General features: G+C 45.0%; 5 protein-coding genes across 5 annotated transcripts; 4 read left to right on the top strand and 1 right to left on the bottom strand.

The window, feature by feature from the left end:
- Positions 1–4: 4 nt before the first annotated feature.
- C8R40DRAFT_468056 (uncharacterized protein) lies at positions 5–1,909 on the top strand. The gene is made up of 5 exons (XM_046235157.1): positions 5–361; positions 419–483; positions 541–1,309; positions 1,364–1,721; positions 1,772–1,909. Exons 2-4 carry the CDS (start codon positions 481–483, stop codon positions 1,714–1,716), a joined length of 1,125 nt encoding a protein of 374 aa, XP_046091224.1. The 5' UTR covers positions 5–361; positions 419–480; the 3' UTR covers positions 1,717–1,721; positions 1,772–1,909.
- Positions 1,910–2,052: 143 nt separating this feature from the next.
- Positions 2,053–2,871, top strand: C8R40DRAFT_1166324 (uncharacterized protein; the record flags this gene model as incomplete). Its single annotated transcript, XM_046230839.1, has 2 exons — positions 2,053–2,292; positions 2,353–2,871. The coding sequence occupies 2 exons, from the start codon at positions 2,053–2,055 to the stop codon at positions 2,869–2,871; spliced, it is 759 nt and encodes a 252-aa protein (XP_046091223.1).
- Positions 2,872–4,402: 1,531 nt separating this feature from the next.
- On the top strand, positions 4,403–5,113 carry C8R40DRAFT_1166323 (uncharacterized protein; the record flags this gene model as incomplete). Its single annotated transcript, XM_046230838.1, has 2 exons — positions 4,403–4,773; positions 4,828–5,113. 2 exons carry the CDS (start codon positions 4,403–4,405, stop codon positions 5,111–5,113), a joined length of 657 nt encoding a protein of 218 aa, XP_046091222.1.
- Positions 5,114–15,150: 10,037 nt separating this feature from the next.
- Positions 15,151–18,714, bottom strand: C8R40DRAFT_1158616 (uncharacterized protein; the record flags this gene model as incomplete). Its single annotated transcript, XM_046229762.1, has 8 exons — positions 15,151–15,288; positions 15,370–15,479; positions 15,531–16,071; positions 16,195–16,974; positions 17,650–17,745; positions 17,795–18,121; positions 18,169–18,491; positions 18,528–18,714. The coding sequence occupies 8 exons, from the start codon at positions 18,712–18,714 to the stop codon at positions 15,151–15,153; spliced, it is 2,502 nt and encodes an 833-aa protein (XP_046091221.1).
- Positions 18,715–18,816: 102 nt separating this feature from the next.
- Positions 18,817–20,911, top strand: C8R40DRAFT_1066228 (uncharacterized protein; the record flags this gene model as incomplete). Its single annotated transcript, XM_046225748.1, has 9 exons — positions 18,817–19,108; positions 19,157–19,234; positions 19,275–19,384; positions 19,437–19,719; positions 19,776–20,044; positions 20,095–20,276; positions 20,371–20,461; positions 20,511–20,683; positions 20,734–20,911. 9 exons carry the CDS (start codon positions 18,817–18,819, stop codon positions 20,909–20,911), a joined length of 1,656 nt encoding a protein of 551 aa, XP_046091220.1.
- Positions 20,912–23,644: the final 2,733 nt, after the last annotated feature.

The raw sequence follows: 23,644 nt of genomic DNA, 5'->3' as shown, positions 1-23,644 counted from the left end.
ATTATGTACTACCTTGATTGCCTGATCTTCCCGCCCTGTCTCTGGTCCTACTGGCTCCTACTTATATAAACTCTCGCGCATTCTTTCTTCGGACGTCCCATAAATTCCTTGTATCCAGAATTGCATCCAATTAAAGTATAATACTAATGTCGTTCCCGCTGTTCGTACCTCGGAGCCAGAACAGGCCAGGTCGTTAACTGTGCGGCGCTATCAAATACTCCATAGCCTCGATGCTTTCCGGTGTTTCCAACTATCGCTCCACTGGGAAGTAACGTATTGAGTAAGGATGTACGGCCAAGGGTTTAAAGAGCGAAGCATCTCTCGTTTACGACACGTTTGGTTGGACCGTCACCCGCCAATAGTTCGTTGATTTTCTCTGCCCGTTCTGCTTTCCGCAAACCTGATTTTGTCTTCTCAGAACCCAAAGTTGACGAGCTCAACTCCACAACGCTCACGAATCCGGAAACTGCTACGCTAATAATGGTGAGGCCATAGTCTACCCCTTGGTGTTAAGCCTAAGGGTCCAAATACATGATATAGCAACGGCCTGACACGCATAAAACATGCCCTGCTGCACTCCTCAATGAGGACACCCTTAGGGATATTTTCGAGGCCTGTGTTGTGCTAGATTCACCGAGAGGTTGGGATTCGACTTCCACGCAGACTTCTGCTACTCTAGACACCCGTCGAACTCCGTGGGTCTTGGGACAAGTTTGCCGGAATTGGAGACGTATTGTTCTATCTTCCCCGCTTCTCTGGACATCTATCGATATCCAATTCGACCATCATGATAATAACGCCGCTCGTCGTGTTTCATTCCTTTTGGATTTATATCTCTCGCGCTCGGCATCGTGTTTACTCTCAGTCAATATTCAGAGTTCTATATGCTTTCAGAAAAATACCCCCCTTTTCCGCTCTCTTCTATCAACATCCTCCCGTTGGTATACACTCCTAATCGACATACCCATTTCCGCATATGAGATCCTCTCACCACTCACTGGGTTTCTTGATTCTCTCGCTGTACTTCACATCCGTCTTCCTCATCGAAACAAATCTCAAGCAGTCAAGGACTTCGCCAATCTAAAAGATGGAATTCGACTGTTTAGATTTTGCAACAACCTAGAACGTCTTTCACTACAAAACATTCCATTTCCCCGGGATATATTCCATCTACCGTGGGCCAAAATCCAAGACTTGGTGGTGAATACATCATCGAGCTTAGTCTCAAATTCAACAACCCTCAGAGCGTTGCATGGACTTCGAAATCTCACTTCTTGCTCTCTTGAGTGTAGATTCGTTACTAACCATCGTAATCTCCAACACCTTACTTTACCATTCCTACAGTCGATGACACTCCTCTCAGCAGAACACCAATACGACGCAGAGGCGGTAGATGATAGCGGAATGGAAGTTGCTCAGATGCTCTCGTGGTTGACCTTACCCGCATTGAAGCACCTCCGGCTACGGCAAAAGTTCAAAGCAGAGTTGGAGGATAGCCTTGTTGTTGAAGTGATTCAGCTGATTCGCCGGTCTCGCTGTGAGATCAAAGCATTGCAGCTGCACTTGTACCCCTCCATCAGCGAAGAAGGCATCATCTCAATTCTGAAAGAGGTCGCTGCGTCACTTGAAGGATTGTGCCTTCATCCGGGCCATCGTAATTCCAGGGTCATGTCAGAGCTTCTGTGGAGAGTACGGCAGTCAGAGATATTAGTGTAGGATAGGTTAGTGATGTTGTCATTTTACACTGTGGAAAGATGAACAATTATTGCAGAATCTGCGTAGTCACGACGATTAGTCCATATCGATTTGAACTTATCTCAGAAACCTAAAGTCTAAATTAAAAGAGACCTCATGCACTAATTTGAGCACATTGACGCATAGACCATTCAAAAAGAACAATGACAACTTGTCCAGCGGCCAATTGCCATATATGGGCCCCAAAACCACCACAGTTTGAAGTGACCAACAGGCGCTTGGAGGGTATAAAATCCAAATCTTGCTTGGCCTGAATCCCCTCGATTGTCTGCGCATCTACTTATCTAACTACTCACGATGACATCGCAGACTTTCTCCTTTGCTGGATTCCAAGACTTCTTCCCAAACTACCCTCATATATACAACACTGCGAACATCACGGGGATACGTTGGCCACCATTAGTGGTATCCCACCGGATACACGTTCCAGGCGAATTTCATTATACAGGACACTTTGCACCGTTTGATTCCGAACATAATGCAGCTCAAATTTTGGAAAATGAGCGTAACCGGCCATTCAAAGTGGAGAAATCAATGGTGAGTCCCGTAAACACTTGTTGAAACTTGTTAATGAATTTCATTGCGGTTTGATTGCAGCTTGGCCACTCTCTCATAGAAAAACATGACTTTGAAAATCCCCGACCTGCCCCGCATGCGATAACCATACCTCTGCGTGATGTAGAGGAACCCATAGGCAAAGATACCTCTGGCTCCATGACCAGCATAGTCAGATCTACCAATGACGCAGTCCAGGCATACCCAATTTCTTCATCGTGTGGGGCGTTTTCTCCAGAGCTAGACGCGAAAAGGGAGCGGCAGGGCTCAGATTTTGGTGAAACACTAAATATTCACGAAGAATATACCTTCCCGCTACCTGCCCAGTCTCGGGATGATTTCCCTCCCCGGATCGTTCAATCATCAGCACTCAAAACCATGCCCCCTACTTTTACAAACCCATTCGATGGTAACAAAAAGATCGAATTTCGCGAAACGTGTCCCGGGGAAGTGATCTATTCCACCGAGCGTGCTTGGACTCAGAGGAACTATTTTGGTTCAGATGATGACGAGGTATACATACCGCTTGAGAGAGGAATGAGGTCGAAGTTTTCCACTTAGATTCGGGGCTTATTCGATGTGAAGTACTCGATGATTATAATTCCATGTCTTCTCCAGATGTATATACAGCCCTCGTCGAGAAACCAAATCAGCTAGAATATAGAGTAAGCGAAATGATCACCTTCACCTTGCCGTCAAATCCTTTGGTGAATCTGAGTAGTATAGCATTCCGAAACAAGCTATACGGAGCTATACGGATACTGGTGAACTCCATTTATTGTCAATCGCGGGGTGGTCGTCTTCGGTCAACAGTGTAACACTGCACGGCCCGTCACCGGGCAGCCAAGAACAGGAATCAGGATCTTTCGGAAATCGCGGCTCATCATGTGACCACGATCTTACTTTCCGAATCGAGACACACTTCCTCCTCGTTACTTTTCCCTGAGTTTCCTTGTATGTGCTCAAGACCCTGCTATTGGCCAGGTGCAAATCAGTATGCTCTCGCCCAGAGTAAAGTATCCGCTCCTGACTTTCTTACTCTTCAAGTATCGAATTAATTCCGATTCTATTAAGCGCGACTGGCCCTTGCGAAATACCATAATTGCCTTATGCGAAGCAAAATGAGAGGGACCCAAGCTCTGAGGCACCATTGTTAAACATTCAGCTGCTTCCAATTCTTGATATTCTCCTTTCCAGTCTAATTATCTCGATACTGAAACACGTACGTCTAATCTTCTCAATATCCTGAATTCATGAACTAAATAAACAAGCAAGTAGTGACCAGTGCCGAAGCCACTGCCTCAAGAGCTCAAGCAATAGCTACGATATATAGTGCGGCTGTGACCGAGCGGTCCAGCAGCACCAATCAACTCAAATGTGAATATTCGTGTCTCATTTCTTAACCCTCCACTCCAGTACCAGTTAACAACTTGGACCCTCGATCATGTTCATCTTTCTGTATCTCTGCAACATGATATAACAAATCCCTAAGGCTACACAGGAATATCTTTCGAAAGGCACGAAATCCAAAAAACACTAACTCTATGAGAAAGCAGGTAAGAATAGGTAATAATATATTTCAATCATTGGTAGGCTGATCTGTTGGCAGTGCTCCTCAACCTGGGAACCCCATTCGCCACTGAGAATCATGTTAGTGTTCTTTTTTCCTCCTCTTGCTCATGCCTTGCACTGTAACCGATTCTCTTCGGACAAACTTTGTGACTCGGAGGCTCCGCCTAATCACGAACATATGTTGAGCTCAAGGCGTGTTTTGTTACTTCTTCCGTGGCTTCTCAACATCAACATTCTGTGATCTTTCTCTTCCCAGAGCGCTTTCTGGACCCACAATATCTCGTGGTGACGATCATGCATTATCTCCCACTCAACTTACTCAATTCAAGACCAATGTGTCACGTATCCTCCACCGCAAAAGTTCCGTCAGCAGAGGGGTGCATGTAGGCGTAGATTCACTGACTCAGACTACCCAAATAACTTGAGACTCGGCGCGCGTATGTGCTGTCTATATAAAATAGGTTCCAGCTGGGTTCCATTCCAGAAATTGCCCCAAATCCTCGACATCATCTTATACAATATGGTCAACCCATATGCTGTATGGAACACTGCACGGGACAACACAACTGGCCCTGAAGGATCCTCCGATCCCCTCCCTTCTATTTATGGCGCTCTCCCTTTCTCATCTCCATCAGACACGTCCTCGTTCATGACTTTCACATTCATCGGTTTCAATCCGTCCATTGCCAACTGTACTATCCTAGGCCCAAACAACTCCCCGCAATTCCGCGTGGTCACGGATTCTGCAATGCCGGGTTACACCATCCTAAAAACAATGGATGGAAAGAACTCTGCACTGATTGAGTGGCGTGAGCCAGTCAAAGTCGAAGTACGCGGCATGGTCTTCAAACAGCGTGCTTCGGAGTTCTTGAGAATTTCTCCTAATCAGCGGTCAGATAACTCACTTCCGTTTCTTTCCATGCGTATTGACTACACTTCTCTCAGGTACCGAATTATGATTATCCGTTCCCAAGAATTCATGTGGATTCCCAACGGCGGTGCTGTTTCGGTGCGGAAATTTTCTGAAGTGCCTACACACCGGCGAGCATTGAATGTGGTCTTTTCGCAGCTTTACACCACCGGCTCGAGCGACTCTGAATTTTTAGGCAGAATTTCTCGAAGTGTAGGGGCCATCACTCTTGAAATGACGCAGAATGCTGTCAGATTAGGCCTTCTGCAGGCATGCATCATTACTACTGTTCTTCTTCAGAGTGGCGAGAATATCGACTGATGGACAGTTATTTACTTACGACGTCTCTACTCAGACTATAGATCCATTACCACTCCTACCCTATATACACTATTATCACAGTACCTGTTCAATACCTGTTATTATTTATGGTCTCGATGCTCTAATATCACCGTATACTCTGAAGCTCAGCAGCTTCTTTCTACTATCCCTTCCCCTCTCAAAGCTATTCATTGGAGACAAAGGGTCAGCCTATGCTTACTTGTAAGAAAAATTTACATAACCTACGGCTGGCTCACAATGAATTGTCAATCATCTCCAGCGCAGATCATTTCATAGCTTTTCCCGAGTTCACCCATCCATCGAATAGTTAGGACATCTGGACTGTTTATTCTGATCTGATCTGCTATCATGATGTAGAGTGAATTTCGTCCATGATCTTCATGATATTCATGTGCGAGGTATCATTTCGGTATACCGAATCAGCAAGTAGCTGAGTTGATTGGAACAGACCTCATGTATCATGGATAGTCATTGTATGAATTCTTAGTGCAGTTGGGATTTGACTGTCCCAGCATAAAAGCTAAGAGTAGCAAGATCTAGAATGCTCAATTTCGTACATTCCATACATTTGTACCTTCATGAAGACTAAGATATGTTTAATACCAAACACGCCGGTGAATGTTATATATGCCAGCTGAAGCGACGAGCCTTGAACTCAAGAAGTTCGAGTATTTGATGAGAACCATTCTTCAGCAATCTTGAGGCGGTGATACTAGTGAAAATTCAATGACTGTATAGATACAATTCATACATACGATTCATATCTAATATAGTACATGGAACACCCGCCGAATAATGTTGACAGATAGTTGAACATAGTTGAACATCTACGACGGTTTCTGCGGTATGCTGTAGAAGAGGAGGGTTCAGGGAAAGGACAAAGATCTGATAGCTTAGTGATCTGAAAAAGCGGTGGGCCCATCTCAAAATTTTGAAGAATCATACTGCACTAAGCCTATACTAAGCACATAATGATAGAACGCCGCTGAAATTCAAAAACCAAGTTTTCCATCTGGCGCCTAATGAATCACTCTGCGGCATTGTGACCAAACCAGCGCTAATCGTTCCCACGAATCTCTCTTGTAATCAGCTTACTCCTAAAGCAACAGGCTCCTCATCCAGCTTCATTTGCTTGCCAATTCATCTTGACGTTCAACATAAATGGCTTAGACATACAAGGAGTAGAGGAAGAAGTAAATCATGTGCAGATAGCAAAAATTGCGGAGCGAGACAAAGGAGGAGCAGCAGAGAGCAGCAGCTTCAAGTTCAGAAAAGAATTTCGGAAAAGCAATAGATAGTCTTGCAATGCATTGTGAATTTGTGACTGGCCCGAGATTGGACCTCTACTATCATGAACTCAATTCTCCAGAACCATTTGGAAAAGTAGATCTTCGCCATCAGGAAACAGTAACTTGTCTACAAGTCCTCACGCTTGGGGTACAGACATTCTGATAGCCGATATAGCTGCTGCACCGAGCATAGTAGTGTTCAGTAGTTATGGTAGCGCTTGTGCATCATGTACGTAGTCATTGTAGTGCTAGCGCAACGTATACATAGTCCCCAGTAATCTTCGTAACTGCTGCTTAGTTTCTATATAGTTTACAAACTTTCCTTTAGACTACAAGTACTTTGATAGATTTTTGAAACTGATAGTTGAGCAATAGATGTATATTTTGAAACAAATTGAAGACGAAAGTATCTATTCAGTATTATACAAAAGCATCATTGTGTCTCCCAATACTCGCTAATAAGATGTCGATTAAGACTATCAAGAACCTTGTCCGCCTTGAAGCTTCCATCAGCAACACTCGTAGAAATGACTCCCATGCGGTCGAAGATCTCTTTCCACAAATGAAGCTTGTTCTCCAACTCGTCAACATGAGCCTTGACACTTGCCAACTCATCCTTGGAGTCCTTTACTCGATGTTCGAGTTCTACATTTATAGCTAGTAGAGCAGTGGCGTTGTATGTGTTACGATCACTTCTTTTTCATCTTATCTTTCTCCTTATCCCTTGTCTTATCTTTTATCTTTTGTCTTATCTTCTATCTCCCTTATCCTATATCTTGTCTTATCTTGTCACCTGATCTATTATTTATGCTTACTGATACAACATGCGCTTTTCATTTACTTATATTAAACACAGCAGTCTCACAACACGTATACAGCATGGCGATTGAGCTTTCATTACTTACACATTGCTTTACTTATGTTCTACTCATGTTTACCACTAACCCAGGGCGTTGGGCATTACTAGGGCAGAGGGTTGTTCACTAGTATATAGGCTGTAGTTACTTGCTGTATTTCCTTAGCTTTGATCTCGTCTATTCTACCTGGTTTAGCCCAGAACTTTGCTTACTTCCTTTATCGCCTTACTGTTTGAGGTTTTCTTGAGTGTGACACCTGGTGACACCCGTTACTAGAACCAGTCGCTGACAGAAGATCAAAGCTATTCTTACCACCTGTCACATGCTACGCAATCATATCCCTATCACAATTATCCCCGCTCACATTTTTACCAACCCTTCACAGACTTCTACTCTCTATTCGAGCAGTGTCGCCTATAGTACAAAGGTGTAACGTTGAGTCCGACACCGTACTGGCAGACGAAAGCGTCGACTGATCACTAATCTTCGGAGAGGGGTCTTCGCGTGCACAACGAGCTCCATTCCTAGACAGGGAGGGTGCATCTGTTCATCAAGCGAGAGTGGAAGGCTGCTTCCCACATCATCGTACTCTATTTTCGAAATCTCTCCCACACTACTCTCGACTTCTACAAATCCAATCATACATTTTCCCATCATCACCACCGGGTTGCATTAGTAACTCGTCTTCCTTACAACGGATTTTACTTCAAGACTAGGACGACCTAGACTTTCGGTACAAACCGATCGTTACCATACCCCCGATTCATCTGCTCCATCCACTTCATCTTCTATCAAACGAAATATCACCTCATTCATACCTGCCTACATACCACCCAACTACAGCATGTCTAACCCTACTCCCGCTCCCACCACCACTACCTCCAACATTCATGGCAAGTCGTTGCTCAGAGAACCTAGCATCTTTGATGGCGACAAAGCGCAGTTCAAAGAGTGGCGTCGTACCCTCTTTGCCTACATTCGTGATCCAAGGAATAGGATCATTACAGACAGTGAAAGAATTGACATTGCGGTTTCGTATATGCGAGGTCCCAAAGTCAGTAGCTGGGTCCAGAATTATACGGACGATAATTTCAATGACGACAAGGAGGAATGGAAAGTCACCTGGAAAGGATTCAAGGACGCATTGAATGCCTCCTTCCTAGACAAAGGACTTACAGAGAACGCACAGGAGAAGCTAGAACATCTCCGTCAGGGCCCCAATGAGAGGGCAGAGGATTTCTTCAAGGAATTTGAAGTCATCATGAGAGACGCTGGATATGCTAAGGACGCCCCCTACGTTATCAGACTGATTGAAATGAACGTAAAGCCGAAACTGATTGACCAAGTGTATGGCACCAGCAATGAGCAAATCGAAAAATTCGATGAACTCAAACAGAAGATTATCAGCATCGACGACATGTGGTGGCGTCGTGAGGAAATGCGACGAAATTGGTCAAGCAGATACCAGCGGAATGCTGGGCAAGGACCTAGTAGCCAGAGATGGCAACCACAAATGACACAGGCTCCCGCAACTAAGGCTCCGACCCCTGCGGTACCCACCCAGGATAGGAAAGACGGCACTGGAACGACTTTCAAAGGTGCAGGCAGACCAATGGATATTGATGCTGCGCGTCGCAACAGGGAATGTTTCCATTGTGGCAAGCAAGGCCACATTGCAAAGTTCTGTCCAGAAAAAGCACCAAAGCCACAGTTTGTCAGAGGCATGTGGAGCCGGATGACACAGGAGGATCAGGAGGCTATGGCCAAGGAATTGGGTTTTGTCCTGCCCCAGCAGTAGACGCAGGTCTGCCGGGGCCAATCTCAGAATCAGTATCAGACTTTTCGTCATCGTCATATGTAGACAGTCAATTTAGTTTTGAATTTGGTAGTACTGGAACACCCAATAAAAATAACCTATCTACAATGACGACCCGAGCTGAGAAAAAACCTGTGAGATATGAACCAAACACACCTGAATGGGTGGCGCAGCGGTTACAAATGGACAAACTCCCTATGGCTATAGGAATTCTTAGAGCCTGGATGCCTGAAAGTCATGTCAGAGAAGCATCGGAAGAAACGGTATTGGCTATACGAAATCTGAGTCATGCAACCGCAACTGAAGCAGTTACCAATCTCAAAAGTCATAAGAGATTTGTCCAAGGTACCCGAGGACATGAGCTAAAGTTGCGAACCACTATTGAGAATATCAACAATGGTGTACAGATTGAAACAGAAGCTCTCCTAGACAGCGGAGCCACAGGGTCCTGTATCAATAAGGATTTTGTAGAACAGCACCAGCTCACTGTTAAGGAGTTACCAGTCAAAATGCCGGTCTATAACGCCGATGGCACTCTGAACAAAAATGGTTCCATAGAAGGCTATGTACAAGTCCGAATGGTGATAGGAGATCATGCCGAACGGATAGATATGGCAGTTACCAATCTAGGCAAGACAGATATCTTTCTAGGCATAGACTGGCTACGTTACCATAATCCTAGCATTGATTGGAAGGAATCTACGTTAACGTTCGAACGTTGTCCTGACAAATGCGGGTATTTGCCACACTATGAATCACCTGAGGATGATGGTACAGAGGAAAAACTTGTCGATGGTGAAAGGATCTTCTGGTTCGATTGGGATGGGTATCTTTCTGACCAAGGCCATATCAAAGTACAAACTGCCACTACAGATGCCGCTACTCCGTACCTTGCCGAGTATGCTGATGTATTTAGTAAAAAGGACTTTGACCAAATGCCAGAAAGACGTCCATGGGATCATGCCATAGAGTTAACGCCAGGCTCCAAACCAGTTGACTGTAAAGTCTATCCCCTCAGTCCACCGGAACAGAAGGCTTTAGATGAATTCCTAGAGGAAAACCTTAGATCGGGACAAATACGACCATCACGCTCACCCATGGCTTCACCTTTCTTCTTTGTCAAAAAGAAAGATGGAACACTACGGCCTGTACAGGATTATCGAAAGCTAAATGACATGACTGTCAAGAATCGATATCCACTCCCGTTAATCCAGGAACTCATTGATAAACTGAAGAATTCCAACATCTTTACCAAAATGGATGTCCGATGGGGATTTAATAACATCCGGATCAAAGAAGGAGATGAATGGAAGGCAGCATTCCGAACAAACAGAGGCTTGTTCGAGCCCACAGTTATGTTTTTCGGACTTACAAACTCACCCGCCACGTTCCAAGCATTCATGAATTACATCCTTCGAGAGCTCATTGATTAAGGACACGTCATTGTCTATATGGATGATATCCTTATCTTCACGGACAACATTGAGGAACATCGGATCATCGTCAGAAAGGTTCTTGACATCCTAAAAGCCAACAAACTGTACTTGAAACCTGAAAAGTGCACCTTTGAGGCTAGGGAAGTTGAATATCTTGGAATCATTGTAGGAAATGGACAAATCTGGATGGACCCAAAAAAGGTTGAAGCAGTTCGAACCTGGCAGCCACCACAGAAAAAGCGCGAACTACAATCGTTCCTAGGGTTTTGCAACTTCTTCCGCCGGTTCATCCAAGATTTCAGTAAAATTGCCAAACCCCTAACACGGCTCACAGGGAATGTGACTTGGGAATGGACATCTCTTGAACAAGATGCGTTCAATCAACTGAAAGACCGGATCATCAAAGATGTCACTCTCATTATCCCAAGAGAGACTGGAAAGTTCCGGATTGAAGCTGATTCTTCCGATTACGCAAATGGTGCTGTCTTATCGCAAAACGTCGACGGAAAGTGGAGACCAGTAGCCTTCAGGTCCAGGTCACTTAATGAGGTTGAACGGAATTATGAAATTTACGACAAGGAGATGATGTCAAGTCCATGCCGCGGGCCTCCATTCCGCCGCTCGGTATTCCGAAGATCTGCTCCTTATTGTAATCTCACTCTTATTGTTCTTTCTCGCTACACATACCCTTTCGTTCTAGTCTCTCCTTATTGTCTTTTACTCTACCCTGCAGGTATTACTCGTATAGCTCCTAGTAGTTAGTCTGGCGCTCCGCACCGCTGCGCCGTTCCGTAGATATAAATACTGCCTGTACGCTACTGTAGTTCCTCAGTTTAATTATCAACTTAGATCTCCCTTCTCAACTTAACTCTCCTCTAAGTCTTCAGGCTCAACGCCTCGAAGTACGTTCTCCTCGACCTTAGGACTGTAACGTTCTCTGGTCCGCTCCTCGTCATCGGCGACACCGCCGCTCCGACCTGGCTGCTACTTAGCTCCTCTCTCTCTACTCTCGCTCTCCGGGGACTAACGGCGTAACGGCGGTGTTGTTAATAACTTCACTACTGTCCCATTCGTCTTCCGCACTTAGACACCTTGTGGCTTTGGCACGGTTACACGGTGTACATGATCTTAACAGATGATGGCCATCATGGATTCTCTATCAGACTGGAGACAGTATTTGCTGGGCGCAAAAGAACCTGTTGAAGTCTTTACCGATCACCAGAATCTCCAGTATTTCCGGAAACCTCAGAAGTTGAATCGACGACAAGCCAGATGGGTAGTTGAAATTGCTGAATACCATATTGAGCTCTTCCATAAGCCTGGGAAATCGATGGGAAAAGCTGATGCTCTGTCAAGGATGTCAGGCCTTGAGAAAGGGGAGAATGACAATACCGACGTCACACTGCTAAAACCAGAATTTTTCATTTCTCAAGTAACGGATCAGACATCTGCCCCTGAAGACGATCTGCTTAATCTCATCCGAAGGAAGAAAAACCAGCGAGACAAGTTAGTACAGGTTGCCCTCGAGTCTAAAGACAAGGAATGGCTTGAAACTGAGGATGGACTAGCAGTTTGGCAAGGACGTATCTATGTCCCCAAGGACAAAGAGCTCAGAGGACGAATCATACAGGCACATCATGATGCCCAGACAGCAGGACACCCTGGCCGCTATAAAACTATCGAGTTAATTACACGCAACTACTGGTGGCCAGGAATCAGTCGAGACGTCAGAATCTACGTGGAAGGCTGTGAATAATGTCAGGCCACAAAGACACATCGTACAAAACCCGTAGGACCATTACATCCACATGACATACCATCTGAGCCTTGGGAAATCATAGGAACAGATATGATTGGCGAATTACCGGAGTCTGGAGGGTATAATGCCATCAGCGTGTTTGTTGATCACTTCACGAAGAGGTTACGGCTCTTTGCCACACATACTACAATAACATCTGAAGGAATGGCACGTGTCTATCGTGACAAAGTATTTCCGATCCATGGAATGCCCCGGAAGATTGTCCACGATCGCGGCCCTCAGTACCATGCCCGCTTCATGAAGGAACTGTACAAGTTGCTAGGAATCGAAAGCAACTATACAACTGCATACCATCCTCAGACTAATGGCCAGACGGAACAGATAAATCAAGAAATTGAACATTACATCCATCTTTTTGTGAATCATCATCAGAGTGATTGGCACGAATGGCTTCCTATGATGGAGTTTGCATATAACGATCGAGTACACTCAGCTACGAAGGTTTCGCCCTTCTACGCAGACAATGGCAGACACCCATACAAAGGAACCACACTGAAGATGACGTCACAAAACCCAACAGCACAGGAGTTTGCCGATAGTATGAAACGGATCAGGGAAGAAGTAGGATCGGCGCTGAAAAAAGCCGCTGAGGACATGAAACGCCAATATGACAAACACCGGAATGAAGCGATAGAGTATAAGGCTGGTGATAAAGTCTGGCTTGAAGGAACCAACATAACGACAGATCGCCCAATGAAGAAACTTGGGGATAAACGATTTGGACCGTTTAAAGTTCTTGAAAAGATCGGATCCAGCTCATACAAACTCGACATCCCTCGCACGTGGAAAAGAGTCCATAATGTCTTCAACGAAACACACCTATCCCCGTACCATGAACCCCAATTCCCGACACAACCCCGAAATACCGAGCCACCTCCAGAAGTAGTTGGAGAAGAAGAAGAGTACGAAGTAGAAGAGGTTGTGGATGCACGCAAGTATCGGAATGGCATCCAGTACAAGGTAAAATGGAGAGGTTACGGACCACATGAAATGACGTGGGAACCTGCAGCTAATATGACGAATGCCAAAGAAGCTGTTCAGGACTTCCACAAGAAGTATCCTAACAAGCCCAGGCCTCGAACCCTTAAACGGATCGAGATTCCGATTGCTCAATTTCCCATTGAATTGTTCCGACAAATACCTACACCAGACATAGAACCAGTCCCAACTACCATGCCGTCTGAAGCACTTGTCAACCGACTTGCGCGTCATGGAATTCGCGCCTTAAAGGGGGGGTAATGTTACGATCACTTCTTTTTCATCTTATCTTTCTCCTTATCCCTTGTCTTATCTTTTATCTTTTGTCTTATCTTCTATCTCCCTTATCCTATATCTTGTCTTATCTTGTCACCTGATCTATTATTTATGCTTACTGATACAACATGCACTTTTCATTTACTTATATTAAACACAGCAGTCTCACAACACGTATACAGCATGGCGATTGAGCTTTCATTACTTACACATTGCTTTACTTATGTTCTACTCATGTTTACCACTAACCCAGGGCGTTGGGCATTACTAGGGCAGAGGGTTGTTCACTAGTATATAGGCTGTAGCTACTTGCTGTATTTCCTTAGCTTTGATCTCGTCTATTCTACCTGGTTTAGCCCAGAACTTTGCTTACTTCCTTTATCGCCTTACTGTTTGAGGTTTTCTTGAGTGTGACACCTGGTGACACCCGACACCCGTTACTAGAACCAGTCGCTGACAGTATGCCTGCTTCTCCTGTGCAGAATTGACAACGGGATTTTCAATTTTCAGGACAGGGGAGTTGGCCGTATATGCTGATTGTTCGTTTTTTGGGACAGGAGAGGCAGGGTACAATAACAAAGAATTCTCCTTCTTCGGTGAAGCAGTTAGATTCTCACGAAAGCCTAGTACATAAGAATCGGTGTTTTGACTACAGGCAGGAGAACTGAGAACATACCTTTGTCTAAGAGATCATAACTCTCAGATCCATATCTTTCGGGGTCATAACGATACGTCCTTGGGTCCTGCGAATCCCCATTTGCTAGGTGATCGAACTTGTGCGTAGTTGACTCGATGCCCGAAGTGACAGAATCCGAGTCATTGTCCGAAACAATGATTTCGCTACTTTTTGTTGCGGTGTTCCACCTTGTGTTGAACTCTCGCATGTGCTCAACGTATGTATAAGTTTGTATCTGTGAATCCTCAGCCCAGCTTAGTCTAGAAAATCTTCAGTCAGATAGTAGTACACTTATACAAAGAACAGAACCACACACTCTTTGCGCTTGCGCTGTCCTCTTATACCAGAGCTTCGAGGAGTGGGAGAACCACTGTCAGCCTCTTCCTCGCCCTGGCAGAATGTAGTTTATACCATTGGCATCTTCCATTTCTAGTAGTGTGAGAGCTGGAACTAGGCTGATATGGTGAGGATGAAGCTGGCTTATATCCTGTGTGTTTGCGATACGACGGTGAGACACTTTGACTGTGGCCAAGAGAATGCCGTGAAGACATTGTGATAGTTTGGTGGAAAGAGTGACACGCCAACGTCATGGGTTGAATTCATGAGAATGGGTTCAATATACTTCAAAATTGTGTACTAAATACGGTACATAGAAAGCATGTATTCCAACAACATATGAGATATGTTATGTGTACTGGAAGGTGAAGGAAAGTGGATGGTGCTACTGGAAACATATTAGGGCTCTGGTTGACTGACGCATATGGGAATACACACCAGTTCCATGCATTCTCTTATATCATTCGTAATCGCTTTCTCCGCATCTCATGCTCTTGGTTGTCCTTCGCCTTCTCATAGAGAAAAAACTGATGTCAGAGTAGGTAAAAGTCACGATGTCGAAGGTAAGGATTGAGGTAGAACTTTTCGGCTGAGTCAAGGACATTGGCACTATCCCAGGCGCGATTCATCTTTCGACCAAAATGAGGTGTAAGGTGACAGGTTTGAACAATCTGGGATAGAGGAAGAATGGTGCCATGTTTTGCATGTTGTCAGTGAGCATAGGAAGTTTGGAACATATTGAAATTGGGAACTGGAAGTCTGTTGAATGGCTTGAACAGGTGAAGAAAAGCGAGTGGCTCCGACCGTGTATGAATCAATGATGGAAGTTGAAATATTAGCAGTACACGAGCAGCTTGCAATCCTGGAGAAACAATGAGCAAAAAAGAGAAATCATGTGTTTCAGCATACGCACCATGCAAAGGCCCTTTCCTGGGGTCACTTTTATCAGTGCGGACAAGAACTGTACTCGTCTTCGCTGGCTGAGCAGCTTTGAAACCACGCGCTGTTATTTCAGATGGCAGGGCTTTTGTGGCTTGTATGATGTCGACAGACTTTTCGGAAATGGCTTCGGGAAGAGGAGGTAGATGGATGCGAGCTTGTTTGTAGATGGGAATGAGTGTATCAGGAGTGAGATCAGAGTTATTGGGGTCGTCAATGAGGGAGTTACGGTACAGGTAGTCGTTGAGGTACCAAAGAAACCAGTCAGCGTGGAAATCTTTCTCGACCGAGTCAATCATGACCTGCATTGGCGGTGTCTTTGCCACATGGTACTCTCTGTCAGCGCCTAACAGTGAGTCTTTGGTCAGTCTGCCCACAGGTTCATCCAGCTCATCGTCGTCATCCTCTTCTTCGTCATTGTCCTCCAGGCCTTGTGGATTGTAATTACACACCGCCCATTTCAAATATGCTGTGAACCGGTGGACAGCCTCCTGACACGCCAACCAAATTGTCATCTGAACCATGAAATTCCGTCGGTTGGATGCTCAATATCCAGCTTTTGCAAGATCAATGTGCAGCCGTTCTGAAATTTCGGTATTGAAGTTATCATTGGTTCCCCGTGAGCAGATTGATTCAACGTAGTGTTTTATGTTGTGGACTTTGTTGATATTGAAGAATTTCCGTATTTTTAGGTCAATGAAGACTGACTTCTCAGCGTGGAAGGTTTGCCATGCTAAATGCATTGCTGCAAGACTCTCGTCGCAATGAGTTTCAAAGTGAGCATAATCCATGAAATCTTCCAAGGCTTGGACTGCCCGTATCACCCCAGGTTCAGCAGCACCTGCGAGAGTTCCGAGGAATACTTTTGCCATTGAGCGATACTCCCCACCAGTCCATTGGGTGACTTTTGAGATACCTTGCTTGAAGTGACGAAGGGTCGGGTGAGTCGGCATAGCTTGATAACGCACATCAATTTCCTCCTGACCATTTTCGATAGACTTCCGTGCCCAGGAGGCCACATGGTCGGAGAATACTCCCTTATGAAGTTGATGGAGAAGGTCAGGTGTGATGCACTCGAAGATATTACAGAGAGGTAGGTCTTTCCAGAATGGATTCATTGGTCGCAGGTTCTGATCCTCAAATTCCGGTGGTTTCCAGCCTTTTGAATGTCGGGAGATAGCTTCCACTACCATGACTGGATCTCGGTACATTGAGTTCAGTGGGCCTGGCTCTCCTCTCTCCGTAGGTGCAACCGTACATCTTGGACAGCTATTTTCCCTGCAACAAGCAACCCTGCATTGCTCGGGATAGTCTCCTACATATGCAGCTAAAAGAGCATGCATATTGCGAAGATACCCATCTGCGCATGCCATCTCTGTAGGTGCTAAACCTTTAGCAATCAAGGGTTCGAGGATTGTCTGCATGCAGTCGTGAAAAAGCTGACATCCGACATCAGAACGCTTGTCTTCTGAATAGCATTCAAGCTTCGATACAGGTATATAGCCGAGTAGAACCCACGTGCTGGATGATGGTTTTCGTCTCTCCGCTGTTAAGATCATGTACACTGTGTAACCGTGCCAAGGCCACAAGGTGTCTAAGTGCGGAAGACAAGTGGGACAGTAGTGAAGTTATTAACAACACTGCCGTTACGCCGTTAGTCCCCGGAGATCGAGAGTATAGAGAGAGGAGCTAAGTAGCAGCCAAGTCGGAGCGGCGGTATTGCCGATGACAAGGAGCGAACCAGAGGACAATCAAGTCCTAAGGTCGAGTAGAACGTACTTCAAGGCATTGAGCCTGAAGACTTAGAGAGGAGCTAAGTTGATAATTAAACTGAGGAACTACAGTAGCGTACAGGCAGTATTTATATCTACGGATTGGCGCATCGGTGCGGAGTGCTGGACTAACTACTAGGAGCTATACGAGTAGTACCTGCAGGGTAAAGTAAAAGACAATAAGGAGGAACTAGAACGAAAGGGTATGTGTAGCGAGAAAGAACAATAAGAGTGGATCTTCGGAGTACCGAGCGGCGGAATGGAGGCCCGAGGCATGGACTTGACATCCGCCTTAGCGACATTACCTATGGTCAGGTATACTGGCCATGCTTTCTTATCGCCGCAGAATGTGGAGAGTCTGGTCTCATCAGATGCAATAATGATTGGTGCAATTGTAGCACCATCGGGGAGCATATCCTAATCACCTCATGTAAGTCTGATCAACGTTCATATGACTGGAACTTACCTGCGTATCCCACCACCAGTTTCCGGTCCACATTTCGTTATATTCGCGATTTGAAGGAACACCATCCTTCTGCTGCCGAAAGACACGTTCTGGCTCGAAGACTTGATGGTTTTTGAAAAGAGGGTTAGCGAGAATCTCTGCGACACATTCAAGAGGATTGCGGTGCCACAGTTCAAGAATTTCCGTCCGAAAATCTCCGTTCATGTCCTTGATGTTTCCTGTGATCTTCATGGGTGTGCATGTAAAGCCAGGCCCTCTGGGTAAGGAGTCAATGAATTGGAGAAAGGTACGTGTGTTCTTAAATGGTGGTTTCATGTCCTCTCGAACCTAATAATATCAATAAGACCTTGCACTTCACTGTTAGAGCTCTGTACCTTTGTTAGTTTCAAGAACTGGTCAATCTTCCCTTGACTTGCACCAGATTCCATCAACCAACGTGTGAGCTCCCACTCTTCTTTGTTCTGAAATGGTGACCATGGCTCCAAACCCTCCTTTAGCTGTGCTTTCTGCAATGTTTCAAATGGTAATTCACACGTATGCAGTGGAGTCCCAGCCTGCCGAGGGTAGTCCTGAATGTAGCGTAATTGCGGGTCAGAAGTTGATACCCTGTCAGTCCTGGGATCATCTTCGACTTCCTCTATGTAGGCATGTTTGGTTTTTCTTCGAGTATCTTCTGACTGATGTCCTTCTTCGAGGTCTGCATAGAGATTTGTATTTTTGACAAGCCCATCACTCTCGTGTCCAGGAGCATCATTCTCTGATACAGTAGGCAGTGTATCCATGGGTAAAGATTGAATGGTGGCAAGTATAGCAGCTTCTTCCTTATCTCTGCAATTCCTAGCCTGGGATATATGTGACCGCTGGCCTTGTAATGTAGGGAATGTCGCATTACAGTGGGGACAGCAGTATTTGTGTGCCATAGTCGAGTGTGGAGTGGTGGGAATTTACGGTATGTTTGTTTGATTTATGTCAATTTCACCCTGTCTCACTACGTGTCTTTCTTCTTTCTACTTGTCATTTTCATGGGGCGCCGGAAATTGTCTGAGTTGTCCAACAATGAGGATGATGAAGTCAACACCCAGTCCGAAGATGTTTATTACGACCGCCGTAACTCCCAAGGAGAAGAAGACGAGGACGAAGATGTTAATCCCAGAGAATTAGACATTGACGCTGACAATGACTTAGACATGGAAGATTGGCCCAGACCTCCAGCTAGGACAGCTCAGAAACAAACTGTCCGGCTTGCTCTTGCTTCAGTTAATCAAAATCCTGTTCCGCGCATAACAAGACAGACAAAAAAAACAAAAATGCAGCGTACGTTTCGAAGATTTTCTTTATATTGTTTTCTCAATAAGCTATCAGAGGATACTGTTAGTACTACTGAAATACAACGGCTTAAGGAGAAGACAACACAGCTTCGAAAGCAGCTTGCAATTGCCAGTGAGTTTTTGTTGTGTTCGAAACTCCATTTCTTTCATAGATTGTATTATAGAAGGCAAATCTCGCAAGGCGCGAGAAAATCCCATTTCTGCAGAAGAATTTGAAGGGCCTGAAAGTGAAGAAGATACACAAATGATGTATTCCACTGTGGTATGTTGGTATTTTTATGATCTAGAGAATTAACTTGTCTACATCTGCATAGGCAACACCTCTTCCAAGCATGTCAACTCCGAAGGCTCCTCAAATCAACCTCAATAGGTTGCTGTCCACCAGGAAAGTCAGCGGAAAAAAACCTGCCTTGCAGAATACCTTTCAGAACATTATCATCCCCGGTGATGTGACATTGTCTCCAACATCTGAAAATAGCTCAATGCTGGTGTCTGGCTCAAGTGCACCTACCACATCTGCAAGTTCTCGTCTTACAACCTCAATTACAACGACCATAGACACAAATACAGGTTCTTGTGTTACCGGTTCTCAAGCAGGTCAGTTGTTCGTTGAGCTGCATATGCTACACCCGGTCTGACACTTCTTTATGGAGGTTCGCAAATGGGTGTTGTGCCTGAACTGTCTGCGGCTCTCCCACTCCGTGCCAACTGGCAGCCAGGTGCACGAGCAAAAACTGCCGATTACACTGCCGAAGGTGAAGCTATCCTTCTTCGTGCAATGCGAGATTTCGAAGCCCGCATTGTTGGGCAGGACTTCTTTCCCAACCGGACTACTCGTCTCCAATGGGCGGAAAAGTGTTTCCGAAATGCATGTGCCACTGCAAAGGCTCAGTTCATATCTGATAAATGTGTCCTCAAATTGGTAAGGCAAGATATCAACATTATTGTCAGACTAACTGTTGTTGGCTATAGATTGCCGCTCGCAGTAGTAGGATACGTGGTCAAGTCTACAAATGGATCCGAGCGAATATCATATTATGCTACAAATTTGATGTGACTGTTGGGAAACGTGCGGTCAAGCAGAATATTGCTTTGAGTCGATTACTTTCGAGCCGTAACTTCTCTGGTTTCTCATACAAGGTTGCCCGTACACTGTTTATATGACATTGATATTAACTATGTTTTGATTCAGGATTGCGAGGCATGGACTGGCTAAGCTGAACATCCGCCAATCATCTTTTTGTTAAGCTATATCTTCAATGAAAGCAACATGGGTATGGTGTTTGAAAAGTACTTCAATCCGATATTGTTGCAAACACTGGCATCATTGTTCACCATGGTGAGTTTTCATATCTACTTCAACGTTACATATGCTATGAATATCCTAGATTCGGGCTGCTATTTCGGAATGGTCCAGTGGAACATGCAACAAGATCAAGAAATTTAGTGAGGAGGAGTACGACAAATATTACAAAGCCTACCTTATTGATCTTGCAAAGTGGGATGGCATGAACCCAGCAGTGAGTCTCAACATCCGTCACCAAATGTATGCAAAGGCTCGGTAAGGTTTTATTGCTATTGAAATATAATCACTATTAATCGCTATTCAAGGATCAGGATGCGTGAGGAGTCATCGGATGACTCTACTGTCCACATCTTTGGCAGTATTGAGGCACAGCTCCGTCAAGAAATGGAGGCCCGCACTGGAGACACTGAGTCTGAGCCTGAGGATAGTGAGATAGATGACGACAACGATGAAGATGACTGTGGTGGCGGTATTGAAGCATAACCTAGGGGAACGCTCTGGATGTATCAGAGACTAGCGGAGACCTCCGCTAATTTGGCGGTGCATTCTCTTAATCTAAAAACCGCTTTATACTCTTAGATTATATTGCATATAGCATTCTAATATACCACTAATATCATACATTCACCCATCATAGTGAGTGCTTAAATTAATAGGAGCCGGTGAAACAGCTAGGGATATAGGATGCTCTCCGGTACTACATTGCAGGTATAGCATGTGTTCTCCTGGAGTCATGATTGCGACTACATTATCTTTATACCACTACAGAGTGTTACATGTATCAAGAGCCATGAATACCGAGCTCATAGTAGCTTACTACATGGTGCTACATGGTGCTATGTAAAGGGTGACTTGTCTACAAGTCTACAAGTGTTACGCAGGCTATAAAGCATTATGGAGTAATTTTTTTTTTTCCTGATGGCTGGCTCGAGGGTTAGCTTCACTCACGACGCTGTCGCTGTGGATCTCGTTCATAAAGATCCTAGGACCATGGGGGCTCCATCTAGCATTCATCGAGGATCCTGGTGAGTTTCCATACTTCCAGCTATCCATGTATTTTAATAGCTCTTAGACCTTTCTTCTTCTCCCAAACCATGAAGCAAGTGAGAGCCTCCTTCAACAAATTAGACCAGTCAAGTAGTCTTTCAAGCTGCGCAGTTTTTACTCAGCATCATAATCTGCAGCAACTGTTCTACCTACATAGCTCCGAAGAAAATCCATCGAACGCGCTTCCCCCTCTGAGCATTGTTGTGAGATTTGTCGGGGAGGAATACATCTGATCAATTATCTTAGCGGCATGAACCTTTGCGGGAAGGCAAGAAGATGGCTCTGACTGAGGTCCTGAAGGGTTTGTTGGAAACCGTTCAATCTGTCATTCATTGAATGCAGAGGGAGCCCAAATCGCACGCGAAACGACTCTCACTCATCCCCTTGCGACGATTTGTACGAAACTGATTCATGTCGACATCTGTAAAACCTGTATTTTCGGCTAAGAGCTCGAAAGCAGCTGACAGCACTGTCCAGCTGGGAAAGCACTCCCAGCAGTACTGAAAAACTGCTGGGAGTGCTTTCAGCGCTGGACAGCGCTCTCCAGCTAGTACCCTTGCTCTCATGAACATCCAGGTTTTGCAGATGGACTTCGTTTCTGGCTACCAATCCTTAGTACGTTGTGTTTCATATGCGCTGAAAAAAATTTCCGCTGATATTTGTGATGTCTTCAGGACGTGTTAGCGAAGCTCGGTAATAGCAGCCTTTATTCTATAAGTATAGCTAACAACGTAACAAGGTTCCATAGCTCAGAAGTACTGCTGTACAAAAGCCATTGACCCGGGCATACCCTTAAAGAGCATTGCAGAATGCAGATGGATGAAGTAGACTATGCCGAGGCAGCCTCTGGTTTCCTCTCTTCTCCTATCTTGCGTCGTTGACTCCTGTATGTCCATTCAGTCGGACTGCAAACTTCCTCTAGCCCTCCTTCAGATTCAATGCATAGTTTTTCGTAAACTCTGCCCTCTTGATTCTCGATGTAACTTATTTCCCCTTCGGCCCGAACTGCATTGGTAAAACGCCACGGAGAAGAAAAGAAACCATCACGCATAGGTTGTAATGTTGATCGGAACGTGTACGTGTCTCCAATTATTTCATTTCCGCCCAGACTCAGTCTCTGCTTGTTTTCATAGCTCACGCAAGAATAGAGGTACTATTACAAAGATAATCTGATCATGGCCCTCAAGCTCGTCGTGCGCGATCCGTGAAAATGGAAATGCGTGCTAAGGTGTTTTGCCGCCCTCGCTTTAACCAATCCCGGATCCTAATGGATTTCTGGCCATAAACTTAATGCTGGAAAGGAAAGAAAGTTTATTAATACAAACGTGTCTTCAAGATTATGATGCATGCGTTACCTTTTGGCGGCGTTACATCGCGAAGTAACCAGATCTTATTCGTATGCTCCAAGCTTTGAAGTTGGACCCAAAAGGAATACATACAAGCCTAATCGAAACGATCTGTGGATGCATTGTGAATAATTCCTGGTTTTTGTGTCCCCCTTCATTGACTGACTTTGGTACACACATTTGGATGTCTCAAATTAGATACGACCCATCAAGGCCTCATGAGTAAGTATACAAGAGAAAAATAGCTTCCCCCGTCGCCTGCGTCCTCATGTTCGGGAAATTCGACGCTTCATTGCAGATAAGACCCCTTATTTCTTAGTGCTATCTGCCTCGGATCGTACAACCTCAGGCTGGATAGGGCTGGATAAAGACTGAGGGTTTTTATTCAGAGAGTTCGAGCTCCCTTGACTGACATTGACATGAACTTTCAAACTTTCTTTCAGGTTACCGCCTTCTTGTAGGTACTATCGCCTTCTGATTTTGGAGGGGATCCTTCCACCCTCTCAGTAACAAGGTTTTATTTCACACTTCACTATATATTTATTCCACATTCCTGACTCCATATGGTACAAGGATATTTAAACTCATTCAACATTGTATCAGGTTTCAACAATCAATGACTTTTGCGGAGCGTGGTACCTGGTGACCACGAATTGAGAGCTCGAAGCATTTTTCAATATCGTATAGCGTGTAGCGCGGTGAGTAAAAGGCAAATCATTGATGTTTTCTGATGTAGGTTTGCACCCACTGATATATATGGCCCATGTTTGGACCTTCCTTCATAAGGCGTATCATGATTGCTAGAAGACAACAATACCTGTTC

The sequence above is a fragment of the Lentinula edodes genome, assembly GCF_021015755.1.
Source record: "Lentinula edodes strain Le(Bin) 0899 ss11 chromosome Unknown C8R40scaffold_3, whole genome shotgun sequence".
NCBI classification, from domain to species: Eukaryota; Fungi; Basidiomycota; class Agaricomycetes; order Agaricales; family Omphalotaceae; genus Lentinula; species Lentinula edodes.
Note: the sequence above shows the minus strand (reverse complement) of the source record. Positions and strands in the feature narration are given on the sequence as shown.

What these genes read in the sequence shown, in the direction of transcription:
- C8R40DRAFT_468056 (XM_046235157.1), top strand. An exon ending in TAGATTCGTTACTAACCATC is followed by an intron (nt 1,310 to 1,363) that starts GTAATCTCCAAC and finishes CACTCCTCTCAG; the next exon opens with CAGAACACCAATACGACGCA.